At 33.3% G+C, this 15,000-nt stretch overlaps 1 protein-coding gene across 8 annotated transcripts in view; it reads right to left on the bottom strand.

Annotated features, from left to right (window-relative positions):
- The window catches only part of LOC136849181 (uncharacterized), a 1,024,479-nt gene that overhangs the window by 278,471 nt on the left and 731,008 nt on the right, over positions 1-15,000 (bottom strand). For all 8 annotated transcript variants that reach the window (XM_067122296.1, XM_067122298.1, XM_067122295.1 and 5 more), the window contains one exon: positions 9,218-9,402. In XM_067122296.1, the coding sequence (XP_066978397.1) occupies positions 9,218-9,402 (185 nt within the window). The remainder of the gene's footprint in view (positions 1-9,217; positions 9,403-15,000) is intronic.

Raw genomic sequence — 15,000 nt, 5'->3', positions numbered from 1 at the left:
TGACACAGACACCTGCCCCCTGCAAACCGGTTTGTCTGTCCCGGGTGGGGCGGGGTTGGTAGGGGAACGGGAGGGTAGGGGAGACATCAATCCTCCTCCTGCAAACCTGTCTGTCCGCCCCAGGTGGGGGCGGGTAGATAGGGGATCGGGAGGGTAGGGGGAGACAGCAGCGCCGGGTTCCAGCTGAGAGCGCGTATATATACAAGCTATATATATATATATATATATATATATATATATATATATATATATATATATATATATATATATATATATATATATATATTCAACAATATGGCTTTTAGGCTATTGAAAGAGGCTCCACAAAGTGTTGCCGCTCCAAGTTTTAGCGAAACGTTTCTGAGGTAGCTGGTTCCATGCTTTTATCCAGCTGAATGGAACTCACCACTGTCGACTTAACTAACAAGCAAAAAAAGGTACGCCACACAGAAGAGTATTTTCAAATGACTAATTTATACTAAATGTATTTACACAGACTCACATTGCAGGATCGCCTTTCATGCAAAACCACCATCTGTAAACTCGTTGAGTAAATATCACAGCATTTAAACGACATAACCGTACAAAATAACATGCACACTTGCACAGCCATTAAATTAATGTGCCCATGTTAAAATTAAGTATACATTCCAATTTACGCATTTTATTCCGTCCAACTTTATTTTTTTATGGTGGCCCCACCATTTAGGCTACCCATTCTTATAAAATATTTATCATATTTTCACTGGCCTGCTTGGGTTACTGTACTTTTAAAATATATTGTCTTTTCCCTACATTTTAAAGGTGAAATTTTAAATTTTGATTCATATAGCAATCTACCCAATATATTGAGCAGTTTTTTTACGAATATTCAAGGAAACTTAGATGAACGGCATACGTCATCCGATATATAACTAATTTTAAGACATAATTTAGTAATTGAATCATTAATTTAAACTAACATTAAGTTTTTAAATAATAAAAACGTTCATCATTCTGAAAGAAAATAACAAGGTATCACAAAATCATTCGTTCAAAGGAATATATAAAATTCTTTTATGACGACCTTATGATAGCACCACATAAAAACAATGAAAGCATTTTGTCAGTTGCCTATAGTACAGTATAGTACACCAACTTCACCTTATCATTACTGATACTGATCTTGCATTCAAAGACCCTGTAGAGAATATATTCCAGGGAAAAAGAAAGCCCATGCGAGAAAAATGAAAGAACACCAAGGAAAACTATAAAACTGAATGTATACAATTAAAAATAAATTTTAAGAAATACATAACAAAGTAAACAATGAAAAGTACATAAAAGTTAACATATGCACCAAATAGAGATAAAAGCGTATTAATATATGTTGTTTACTCTATCGGATAATCGAAGGTTATGTTTCCTGTTTTAAATACTGACAGTTACAGTTATCAAAACAGTGATCATAAGAATTAAAAATTAAGAAAGAACCAACGAAAACTAAGTAAAAACATCTCACAACAAACTGATATCAAAAGGGAAAAGGGTGACATTATTATATATATATATATATATATATATATATATATATATATATATATATATATATATATATATATATATATATATATATATATTATATGATGCGTAAAACAACACGGAAGCAAAAATGACCCAATTAAGTTCATCATTACTAATCATTGCTTTCATGGGTCACGTAATTTATATCAGACTAGATTTGCCTCAGCGTATAATAGAGCCATTAATTAAAGCGCCGAAAAGGTTTCTAATTAGTGCAGGTTAAACTTTTTCTTTTTAGTTTGTTAACTGCCTCTGAAATAGGAAGCAGTGATTATAATAATCTCTGGAAACTTTAAACCTTCAATTCTTTTGTTCCCAATTAACGGCGATGCTTTTAATACGCTGGGGGCCTCGATCTCTTGCTAATTCATCAAAGGGCAAGATCAGTTTTTTCAGAGGGAAAGTGAAGTCAAAGGGAAGAAAATAGAGATCAAGTCTGCGTCACATCTATGCAATAATTAGTATTGCAGACTGTGTCTCATCAGCCTGCCACTCACGAAGCTTGACTACAAGAGAGATCGCAAGATAAAATTTTATGGAGTAGTCTATTATAAGAGGAAAGATCGTGCATGGGAAGTTATATATATATATATATATATATATATATATATATATATATATATATATATATATATATATATATATATATATATATATATATATATATATATATATATATATATATATATATATATATATATATATATATTAGATAGATAGATAGATACATAGACAGATACATTATGAGTGTGTGAGTCATTCTTGAAATCCTTGCCTCATCAGCGAGAGATCAAAGAGCAACTCCACTTGGGCAACGACATAAGCCCATTCGTGAAAATCCACAAGGCCTCGTTAGCTTTCGCAGAGAGTTACAGTATATGCCTCACGGTTGGTCGACTATTTTAGATTATAGTCAGGTGGCGAACAAAACAGATAAGCACCTTCATCCTAAAAAGATTCTCTGAGAGCAAGAAGGTTAACAGTCTCGTTCCACCCCAGCTAATACAAAAATAATGTAGTTGGAAATGGAGGTGCTAAAGACACAAAGGTGAGGTAGACCTAAGAGAAGATGTACTGTAGAGTCCGCATTCGAGAGGACGATGGGGTAACACAAAATAGAAACACCTGGCAAAGGCTCACTGAAACAGCTGCTGCACAACCTATGCACAGTCTACTTTGGTGATGTTTACATCACTGAGTACTGGTTGTGATACTGTTTTATTCTCCGGTTTCCTGCAGTGTGAAAAGTTGTGATTGCCATGGGTCTTAAGGGAGGTGGCCATCCGTCACTGAGGGAGCTTCAACTACTTACAAGTTGGCCCAACTCTCACCTCGATTTCACAGCCCAAACACTTTGGCACATCCTAGGCTAGCAGAGCCCTAGTTTAATACCCAGCAATTAGGAGGCCTGACAGTAAGTTAGGAGCATGCAATGCTGCTGAGCCTTTTGCGGATGCAGGCAAAGAGGAGGATGATGTACAAGTTTTCTGCACAAGGGTTTATCCTTAGTATAGCAGTAGAGGTGAATTTAGAAAAGATTGGTGTGTGTTTTTCTTCTCTGAAGACAACCTATGCGTTTTTCCCTCAATATTATAAAATATATTCAGCTAAAATCATGCCTACAGAAATTTCATAGCGGCTACTTTTCATCTCTTAATTTTCAATATGACTGATTTAATTTCAAAACATGAGAATTCAGTCATTACTATGGTCATGGCTTCTGCAGCTCCTGATACATCAATCATATTATACTGCATATATTTTTCCTGCGTTGTTTTTCTCCTTCTGATTTCATTATTGACCCATCCCTCCCTCTGACGAGTGTTTTCTTCATTTTTCTTTTCACCAACTCATATTTCATTTGTAACTCTATGGGGTACCACGACACCAATACCACTCCCTGAATATATGGCTCTGTCAGCATCATCCGACTGGTCTGTCTGTCTGTCTGTCTGTCTGAGAGAAAGAGAATCAGTTGGTTTGGTAGGAATCCATGTTCTTTAGCGAATGATTATGTAAGCAAAAATCTTATTGATAACGTATTACCGCCTCAACATTTACAATAATCATAAAATTCCTTCTGGCTACAGATGACGTGATAAATCAGGTGGAACAATTATCAACTTCTAAAAATCATAAAACATGAAAGAATGACAGAATTAAAATTAAGCACTCTGAATACCTCCATTTTCTTTATTGTTTCGAAAGTTCAAACTGGAAATTCAGAATTCATTAGAATTATCCTTGGGCATTACTATTTTCCAGAGAGCGGAAATGAACAACATTTTAGCTCTCGCCTTAACAGCACAAAGCTGCGGTACTTATTACGCAGCTGCAATCACAAGAGCTCAAAAAGGTCGAAGAGCTTTGTCACGATGATTCAAGGGTCTGATTGACAAAAGCTCTCTCGATGCTTCAATAACGAATTACATATTAAATAGAGATGCGTCGACAATGGCGTCTCATGCCGGAATGATAATCGATGTTATATTTCTAGCTCTATCTATCTCAGTTTTTTGTTCCCATCCATTTATTTTATTTCATGTTAACAGATTTAATTTTACTGTTCACACAGAGTTTTACGGTTACCATTTTTGTTACTTCAAAATGTTGGAAGTTACATATTGTTGGTTCAAAGATTTTCATGCCTCAGGAAAACATACCATTTTTATTGCTTTAAAATGCTGAAAGTCAAGTGACATGTTTTTTGTTAAAAATTTTCTTGTTTTTTCGCGTTTCTGGAAAACACACGGATATAAGTATATTATATATATATATATATATATATATATATATATATATATATATATATATATATATATATATATGTATATATAAATATATATATATATATATATATATATATATATATATATATATATATATATATATATATATATATATATGAATAAGTTTTATCACATCACCGTGATTCATATACAAGCATTAAGACAAATGTTTTGTCGTTTTAAGGCGTCACTGTCGTTGAGTTCTTGTCTTTGGTTCGAGCCACGAGACGACGAACTTATTACCAACTAAAAAATTCCCCTTCGGATAACATATATGAAAATATATTATCTATGAGGTAGAGCGAATGGACATTAAGGACATTATGACTTTTTTATATATATATATATATATATATATATATATATATATATATATATATATATATATATATATATATATATATATTATATATACAATACATGAAAAATAAACAGGGTGTAGGTCCTACCGGTTTCGACTTTATTTCCAAGCCATTGACGAAGGATGATACAGAGTGTGAGAAGTCACAAATATATATATATACTGACGAACATACACAACCGTTTCCATATGGCCGGTGTCGAGGTAGAGTGTCCTTTAAACCTCATTTGGCTAAAAATCACAATTCAGGGGACATTGCTGATAAACAGACCATACCCACCTCAGATCCACACCTGACAGGTGTCATCGGAGTTTGGAAACTGTAACATTACTTCGTACTGTGTTTACAAATATGATAATCCTATTTTCATATATCTGACTGTTTTACCTTAAAGTTTAAACAATTTACAAATTTCTTTTTGATATTAAAGGACAAGTTTATACATTTGACTGATATTCATATTATGGTTGTAACTTTCTTTTATGAACTAGATTCAATGATGTTCCTTTCCAGTGCATTATTAGAATATACAAATCCCAGTTGATAGCATGATTGTTCTCACTAACATACAAATATACCACTGTTCCCTTGTGCATATCTCACACATTTCTTATGTTGTTCAATTCAGTTTGGCCAATATAAAAGTTGTCACAAGACTTACACGGAATTTTATATACACACCCTTTAATATTGTCTGGGGAGTTCTTGAAGTACATTTTTCATTGTTGTATTGTTCTTAAATGCGACATTAACACCAAAATTCTTAAGAAGATGAGGGATATCTTTCATACTATTATTATAAGGCAGAACAAGCAAATTTTTTTGTGTTGAAGGTTCTTTCTGGTTTTGATACATAGTCTTTTTGCCGCTTCAAATATAATACACTATCAGGATATTTCAATTTTTTGCCTGCAATCCTAATCTTATCTATTTCATCATCAATATATTCAGGGCTACATATAATGCTCTTAAAAACATAGATGAAAACACTGACTTTTTAAATTGCTTTGTCCAGAATAGAAATGCACATAGGAAGAAAATAGTGGGTTTTCTATACACACTATATTTAAAAACCCACTACTATTTCTTCGTATGAGGACATCCAGAAACGGTAAGCACCCATCATTTTCCATTTCCAACGTGAATTTAATTGATGGTACTAATTGATTTAACTTAGCAAAAAGTTTTTTACATCTTGGTTCCTGGCCATACACAAATTATGTCGTCAACATACCTAAACCATGGTAACCGTAAAACTCTGTGTGAACAGTAAAATTAAATCTGTTAACATGAAATAAAATAAATGGATGAACAAAAAATGACGTACAAAAGTGATAATAATCATATATGTATATGTATATATATATATATATATGTATATATATATATATATATATATATATATATATATATATATATATATATATATATATATATATATATATATATATATATATATATATATATATATATATATATATATATATATATATATATATATTAACGCTACAAGCCTTTTGCCCTTACTGAAGGAGATGGCGCAGAATGTTACAGACGTCAGGTTATCCCCATGTCCTTTATCCGACCACAGTGGACGCTAATACACCTTTACAGCTGGGTTTCCAGTTCGGTACTAGACCGGCCACGAACCTCGGACCTTGCAAACGTGAAAAGAGAGGTGTACTTCCCTGGACTAAGTAAACAATATCAAGGTCTGATACAATCCTAATCAAATATAAAAAAGTGGAACGGGAGAGAGAAGTCCGAAGGGGGTGGCTGTATGTTCATATACTTCATTAGTGAGATCAGTTTTAGTCCATGAATGGGAGTCTTGGTATGATGTCGTTACAATTACATGGAATTTTGAAAATCATATCTGGCAAGCAAACAGTAATGAGTGTTAAATGGCAATATCACATTCTTAAAGAAATTTTAAGGAGTGACAAATGTTCGGTGTATAGGTGAAATATTATTGACTGACCGGTGGCGTTGGCTACACCATGTTATGCGATTAGTCTTCGATAAGGGCTCCAGAAGGGTGGGAAGGCCAAGAACTGCGGCTTCAGAATTATAAATGGGGATCGGGAGGGACGATCTGCCTGAGGAGAGACCAAGGGACAGGAATGGTTAGCGAGATCTGGAAGGGGTCCTTTGCATCTCAAGGCGTTGGAGGCGCTAGATAATTGATTCACTTACACTCCAGCCACCGTCTTAAATGTTACGGATTGATGGTGTGTGTACAACACACACACACACATATTAATGTGTATATGTATAATGTGTATTTATTATATATATATATATATATATATATATATATATATATATATATGTGTGTGTGTGTGTGTGTGTGTATATATATATATATATATATATATATATATATATATATATATATATATATATATATATATATATATATATATATATAGATAGATATATGTGTATATATACACACATATATAATGATGGTACATACTGAGCCCAGCTTATTAAAAATAACCCATTGTTACCCAGTAATTAGTCAGCTTTCAACGTATATAAAAAGGAAACCTGAAACTGATTACTAAATTAGTGGGATCCAAAGATTATTGAACCGTATGAAGTGGTGAATAATTCACAGCTATCTTTCATCTGAAACTATCAAAGTAAATATAAGCTAAAACCATAAACGAACAGACATCACTCTGCCAAGTATATTGGCAGTACTTCAAATAACCAAAAAAAGACAAAAATAGCTATGGACGATAGAACAAGAAATATTGTATTTTCCCAATGGTCAGAAATTCACTGACACTATAAAACAATTTGCCATAAACTTTTACTCATATTAATTACACAATTAAAAAACCACTAAACTTCGGCCGGTTTAAAGTGATTGATTATACGAGAATGATGAAAATGTTTCATCGATAGTGGGCTTCAACAACACGAAATAAAGTTTTGGAAGGCCAAGCAACGCTTTAATACGCCATTCAGAATTGCATGAACAATACCAACGCATACTCATACATTTTGGATGTGTGTGCTATATAATATATATATATGAGTGTGTGTGTGTATATGTGTGTATATATATATATATATATATATATATATATATATATATATATATATATATATATATATATATATATATATATATATACATACACACACACACACACACACACACATATATATATATATATATATATATATATATATATATATATATATATATATATATATATATCGCATTTTTAAAAACAGACTTCAGAAAGGGTAATCTTGGTTATCAGCAAGGTTGCTAGCCCTATGCCCTTCACTAAACTTAAAATGACCCACTAAAGGACACAGGCCCTGTTTTGAAGTCCGTCGACCCTGTTAGTTAGTCATATCATTCACTGCTGAAGTCAACACAGGTCCTTTCGATCGGGATCAAACTCGGGAAACTGTGTGGCACCAGGTAAGACTCACTGAACTGTTAGACACCTCATAAATTGGTTAATAATATTTAAGAAAAATATAGAATAATATATGATCTGTACTTTTTGGTCCCTCCCTTAATTCAGTCAGATGACACTTCACAATGACCGAAGGATGATCATCAGATTTCATGTATATTTCATTTATTTTATTTTATGCACTTTTTTAATATTTACTATACATGTGAAGATTTTTTTATGAGAGAGTTACTGTCCTTCTGTTTACTTTTAACAAGTATTCTATTATTCACATCATCATTCTGTCGACATTTTATGATGCATGCAGTATCGCCTTACTTCACTGTAACCAATCCATTGTATTAAACACGCTGCTTTTATTCTTAAAACTGTTCTTTTAAAAAAACATTTTATATAGAATTTATATTTTCGAAATAGTGTGACACTTCGGTAAAATGCCATGTTTACTGTTTTACTGAAGGAAGAGTAAAAGTAGAAAGAACTACTTTATAGCTTAAATACACAACCACATCGATGGTTTTATTTCAGAAATCAACCACAGTCAATTAATGGTTATCTCTGTTATGTCAATAGTAAAATATAAAAGAATAATACTGTACTGTAGTGGCATAGACAAAAAAATAAATAAAAATAACTACAAAGATCTCAATATCGTTAAACAATTCCCACTATGAAAATGGATGAACGTATTAAATTATTAATTTCACATTAACAGTACAACACAAAAGCTCGTATATAGAAAATGAATTTCAAAATCAGCTTGGCGGAGAGAGAGAGAGAGAGAGAGAGAGAGAGAGAGAGAGAGAGAGAGAGATTACTGATATAGCTTATATAAAGATATTTATAAAAAAAAAAAAGCTGCTAAAGGCTATACAAATCGGATACAACCAAGCCAATCGGATAAAAAAAAACACAACCTCACTACCCTTCTTCAGATCTTTGCAAATTTCGGGTTACGTGCGAAATACGGGGTTATATTCTTGTTCCATTTTCCCTATGAAAAACGCGCAATGACGCGAAAGACCGCTCTCACAAATACAAGAGACTCTCCTCTTACCTAGAGCTCTCCAGACTTCTTCCTCGTTTTCTTTGGACCACTGGACGGCAGCACTGCCCGGGTAATCGTAATGAGCCCGCAGGTGCCGGCCGTTCCTGGCGTTGGCCAAAATGATGAAGGTCCTCTGCTCTTTCAGCGGGGCCATACACGATTCCATAGGCCCAAAGTTGGTCACGTTGATGCGCCTGCAAGAGAGGAATTCAAAATTGCTATTACTATGCCACTGCTAAGAATTACTTGTATAGCAACACCTGCTGAGTGCTTTCTGTTCTGGAAAATATGTAAAGAAACCTTTGATTTGCTGAAACTGAAGTCACCTGAAAAACAAAGCTTAAAAGCTGCATAAGACCTTAAGAATTTAGTGCAGGCGTGAACGGTTTATAAGCCCAGTAAAACAAGGAGTGAATTAGTGAGTGAGAAGTACCTTTAAATTACTATCGTGTACCTGGGAATGAAAATGAAATTTGGAAAGCATCACTGTAAAAGATTAATATTTCAGGAATAAGTTAAGACCTGCATTCTGGAAAATATATATATATTAACAGAACATGGAAAGAAGTTTTCATTAAGAGTACAATTAAAATTTCCCAACGAAATGAAGTAACACTGTAACAGACTGTTGCTTTATTTACTCTAAACACATCAAGGGTAATTTTTAGTTGATGAACTCACATTTAGTAAAGGGGGGATATTATGATATTATGTATGATGGTGGCGCATGAGACACTGCAGATATCTTATGTATTGTAAGAAGTATGAATATGAATACGCTATAATTCATCCAGTCAAAATATCACTCTTTCATCAGGATATCAAGTTATTTCATTAAAAAAAATAAAATCTTGAGATCTAATATACTCCTCTTAGAGACACGGAAATCATATTTATTCTCAAAGATAAAATAGATTTTGGATAACCAAGATATTGCCCAAGTAATCTCTCTCTCTCTCTCTCTCTCTCTCTCTCTCTCTCTCTCTCTCTCTCTCTCTCTCTCTCAACTTTTCCCTTGAACCTCCAAATATATTCATACCGACATCATCTGGTACATTACTGTTGGAGGCACGAGAATGAAATCAATGTCGTATAAAGAAAAACTCATGGCTATTGAGCTCAGCCGAGATAATGCCACCGAAACGATTTTTCTCTTATACCACCATAACATATTCAAGACCCCTAATGGAGCCTGGCCGCTTGAAGAGGTTATGATAGTCCACTAAATCCTGCCAAACTTTAAAACATCCGGGCGTCATAAGCGTCGAGAGAATGGCAACCCTAAAACGGGAACCCGAAGAGTAACCCACCGAAGTTAAGGGATTTTTGACCTTCTGGGCCCGAGGTAAAATCACAGCCGTCAGGCACCCTCTCTGTATATTATCGAAAAACCTTTTCCCTCTTCTATTTCATTTCTCCTCTTATTTTTTCGTTCTTGCCTTGGGAGTGGCGTACGCTGCTTTCGTCTATTCCTTGAAAGATAATACAAAATTTTCTATACGTTAAGGAACAAAATATCGTGATTTTCCTTCTCTCAAGAAAAGAATAAAACGATTTCTCTTTCACCAGAAGGAGAATACAATATTCTTTCTATCCTCCGGAGGAAGGAAAATATTATATTTTCTCCCAGTAGGAATATACAATGTTTCTTATACACCCAGGAAGTAAATAAACTGCTCTCTTTAAGCAGAAACAAAATACGATGAGGCTCTAGCTTGCAACCGGCACTCTGTTTTTTTCTGACAGTACCACTGGAATAATATAATGGTTTTTTTATTAATCCCTCATATTTAACATAAGAACAAATCACACGGTAGGAGGAAGCTAAGACGTGTACCGGTAATGGACTTGGATAAATAACTTCCAGTTCTCCAGGCATTATGGAAAAGAGTCGAGTGACAAATGAGGTTAAGAGTGCTTCAGTGACATCTACTGCGTCACATAAGCCTAAAGCCCCCCCCAAGACATTTTTGGCACTGGTGTACTATACGTTCCATAAGTCAGGAAGTAGACAAATACGGGTTAGACATTTGTGTCAAAATGTTACACACAAGGGGAAAGAGTTACAGGGTTTTTTTATGCTCAAAAACACCCACAACTTCAAAAATATGCCTTTATAAAAGAATTTGTCTAGACTAATTAAAGTAAGCTGTAGGTATCAGTAAACAGTGTGCATATTGCAAGCCCTATATGAGGTAAAAAAAAAAATAAAACAGTAACCGAAAAATGTTCATGACCATAAATTTCGAAATCTTAACAGAAGCTGATACAAGATGCAAACCGCTAAACACACTCCTGACTGGTTTAATGTCGATTTAATAACTGGTTGAATGGTAACTGATAACAAGGAAGATAATCTTAGGAGTCATTTCATGGAAAGCCGGGGTTAAAGAAACAACACATCAAACTCAAAAATATATACATTAAGGTGAGTATATCCAGTGCATCTGTGAAATACGAATGTAAAAATCTTAAAAGCTTTCGCCTGAATAGGCTATCACTGGGGTAGCGGAGAACTGAAATCAAGCAACTTTAAGATTACGCTTTCGTTCTTTATGTAATACTCCATATTTTGAATTTTGAGTGTTATTGCTATTGCTAATTACATATCAGAATGATGTTTCGTTAAAAATTTGTCGGCATCCTTGGCCTGTTCGTTTACATTTTCTTAAGATCACATACACACACACACACACACACATATATATATATATATATATATATATATATATATATATATATATATATATATATATATATATATATATATATATATATATATATATATATATATATATATAATATATGTTATATATTATATATAATATATATTTATATATAATATATATATATATATATATATATATATATATATATATATATATATATATATATATATTCGCAACTTCTTAACCTTTTACTGGTATTAATTTCATGAGATTTTTAACAACTATTCAAAGAGAAAGAAGACCTAATAAAGTTTTTACAAGCATGGCACCAAACGCCTTATAATCTTTGTGAATCTGAAGTTGCCGATTGGAAGGTTAACTTACATAGACTGCGGATCAGCTAACTTAAAATGAAGCTAAAATACAGAAACTGACCCCTTAAAAATTAGAAATTCATTACTACGAGGCAAACCTCAGAAATTATCGTGGAAGCAAGTAATCTGCCTGCGATGCTATCCAGAAACATCAAAACTGCAATTGAAATTTCGTCTGCGCATAAGCACACTTTGTTATAAAACATCAAAGCCTCACGTGAACATTACCAGAATGAGGCAAAGGAAAAAGAATACGCGATGCAGTTTTCGTCGTCCTCGCGAAATGCCAAATGATTTATCACACCTCTCTCTCTCTCTCTCTCTCCAAGCAAAAACAATGCAGCAGACAATTTTCCTAATTGCAGAGTGACAAAACCGTAACACTTTCTCCATGAGAGAAAGAAAATAATGCACAATTTTAATTTTTCGGCGTCAAAAAGTTATCACTCTCTCTCTCTCTCTAGAAAAAAGGGACAACAGAAAATTTCTCATTTTCCCCCTTTCGTAAGATGTCTTATATTTTTTTTTTCTTGCTGACTTGACTCCTGTTTATCCAGAAATGTCAAAGGATTGTGTAACTGGAGACGGGGTTCATTATGCTAAATGAGGCAAGTTCATCTCAGTAATCATTTGGCTGCGTTAAGGGCTCTGTTTTCTATATGTATATATTCATTTTTATACATAAATATTACGCATACATAGATGAATATATGTATATATATGTATCTATACACACATATACATAAGTATGCTGTGTGTGTATGTATATATATGTATATGTAAATATATATATATATATATATATATATATATATATATATATATATATATATATATATATATATATATACATATATATATATATATATATATATATATATATATATATATATATATATATATATATATATATATATATATATATATATGCTGTGTGTGTATGTATATATATGTATATGTAAATATATATATATATATATATATATATATATATATATATATATATATATATATATATATATATATATATATATATATATATATATAAACACTTTGGTTTTTATACCACACCTTCGTATTTCACAATTTCATTCTTTTGATATCACCTAAACATAATTTTACTGCAGCATTTATCTCTGCATCGTTGGCATTTAACAGCTGCACTTCTTAATATTTCGAGGCCTTTCTGAAGCTACCACTACTTAGTTTCCTTCAACTGAGATTGGCCTCTTTTCTCAACATATCATCATCCACAACACTTACCCTTAAATTATTACAAGGGTCAATCCCTCTTCCAACCCTTCACCATCCTCGTAACATTCCTTATTCCTTCTGCTTACCAACACTAACTCTCAAATCATTCTCAGCAGATTTTCCTTGACTTTTGTTCATCCATTCGTCAACGTGTGGGTTTGCACAGATTTAGGAGGGAAGTCCTGCTCAATTTGTTTCTTCTTTCTTGTTTTTGACTTCTTTATACCTCGACTGGATGACGATATTAGGTCTCTTGCCCTGTCGGCTTCTGTTATATGAAAACTATATACGCGAAATTAATAAACCAGTCTTGGGACACCTTGGTTCCGGAAGGCGCGTTTCTTACGTTCTTCCTAAGACTTTCCACGGATGAGGAAAATTAAGAACTCCGAGCATGTGGATACCCTGGCTTCATGAAGTGCCAAATTAGCCATCACCCAAAAGAGCATACTCATGTAACGACTCTATTTTTTCATAAGGAACTGAGCCGAAAAGGCCATTCCTTTTCATCTCTGGTCATTTTGCCCTAACTTTTCTTAGGATTACGGGAAGAAGAAGAAGAAGAAGAAGAAGAAGAAGAAGAAGAAGAAGAAGAAGAAGAAGAAGAAGAAGAAGAGGAAGAAGAAGAAGAAGAAGAAGAAGAAGAAGAGAGAGAGAGAGAGAGAGAGAGAGAGAGAGAGAGAGAGAGAGAGAGAGAGAGAGAGAGAGAGAGTTTAACGATTTTGTCTACATTTTTCCTAATAAAATTCATATTCCAGTTCTCATCAGTAACCTGAAGCGTTTTGGTGAAAACCGGGCATGATTTGTTATTACATGGATGAATTTAGTGAAAATGAGTAAGAGAGTCTATTAACGGAAAAAAAAAAAAAAATTCCGGCACCCTCACCCCTCGCCGCACAGTGCGTTTACAGTATTGTTATCAGAAGATTTCAATAATATTACCCGTGGTTAGAATTTAACTCCCAGTCTTTCTTAACTGAAATATGTACGGTCAGGAATTAACTTTAGGAAATTTTTCAACTGTAAAAGCTGGCGAGAAAACTAATTTTATGTACATATCAGACTCCGCCGAGTGAAAACAAGGGCAGGAAAATTCCAGGTCAGGAAAAAGACGCAAAACTAAAGAATTTCAAATTATGGTCAGGTAGAAACTGAATCAAGTCACTGAGCTGTCATGTTAGAAAATTATATACTTACAGTTATTTAAAAATCCTCAAGTTCATTGTATCACAGTTGCAGTTGTCTCTGAGGAGTTAATGAGAAAAACCACAGACTAGCCCAAAAATGTACAACTAGACGTACAAGGAAGTACAATAACCAAAACAGTAAGGTTGGATTTATTAGAGTAGCTGTTTATATTTCCAGGTTCCCCTCAAAAATTACGATACAATATATTTTACTCTCGCGATAGTGTTCTTCCTTACTATTTTGACGCAGGGATTGTTCCAGAAATAAATATTCCTCTAATGAAAATGTTCTTCCTTGCTATGTAGAC

The sequence above is a fragment of the Macrobrachium rosenbergii genome, chromosome 20, assembly GCF_040412425.1.
Source record: "Macrobrachium rosenbergii isolate ZJJX-2024 chromosome 20, ASM4041242v1, whole genome shotgun sequence".
In the NCBI taxonomy this organism is placed as follows: Eukaryota; Metazoa; Arthropoda; class Malacostraca; order Decapoda; family Palaemonidae; genus Macrobrachium; species Macrobrachium rosenbergii.
This window is presented reverse-complemented; position numbering and strand designations above follow the sequence as displayed.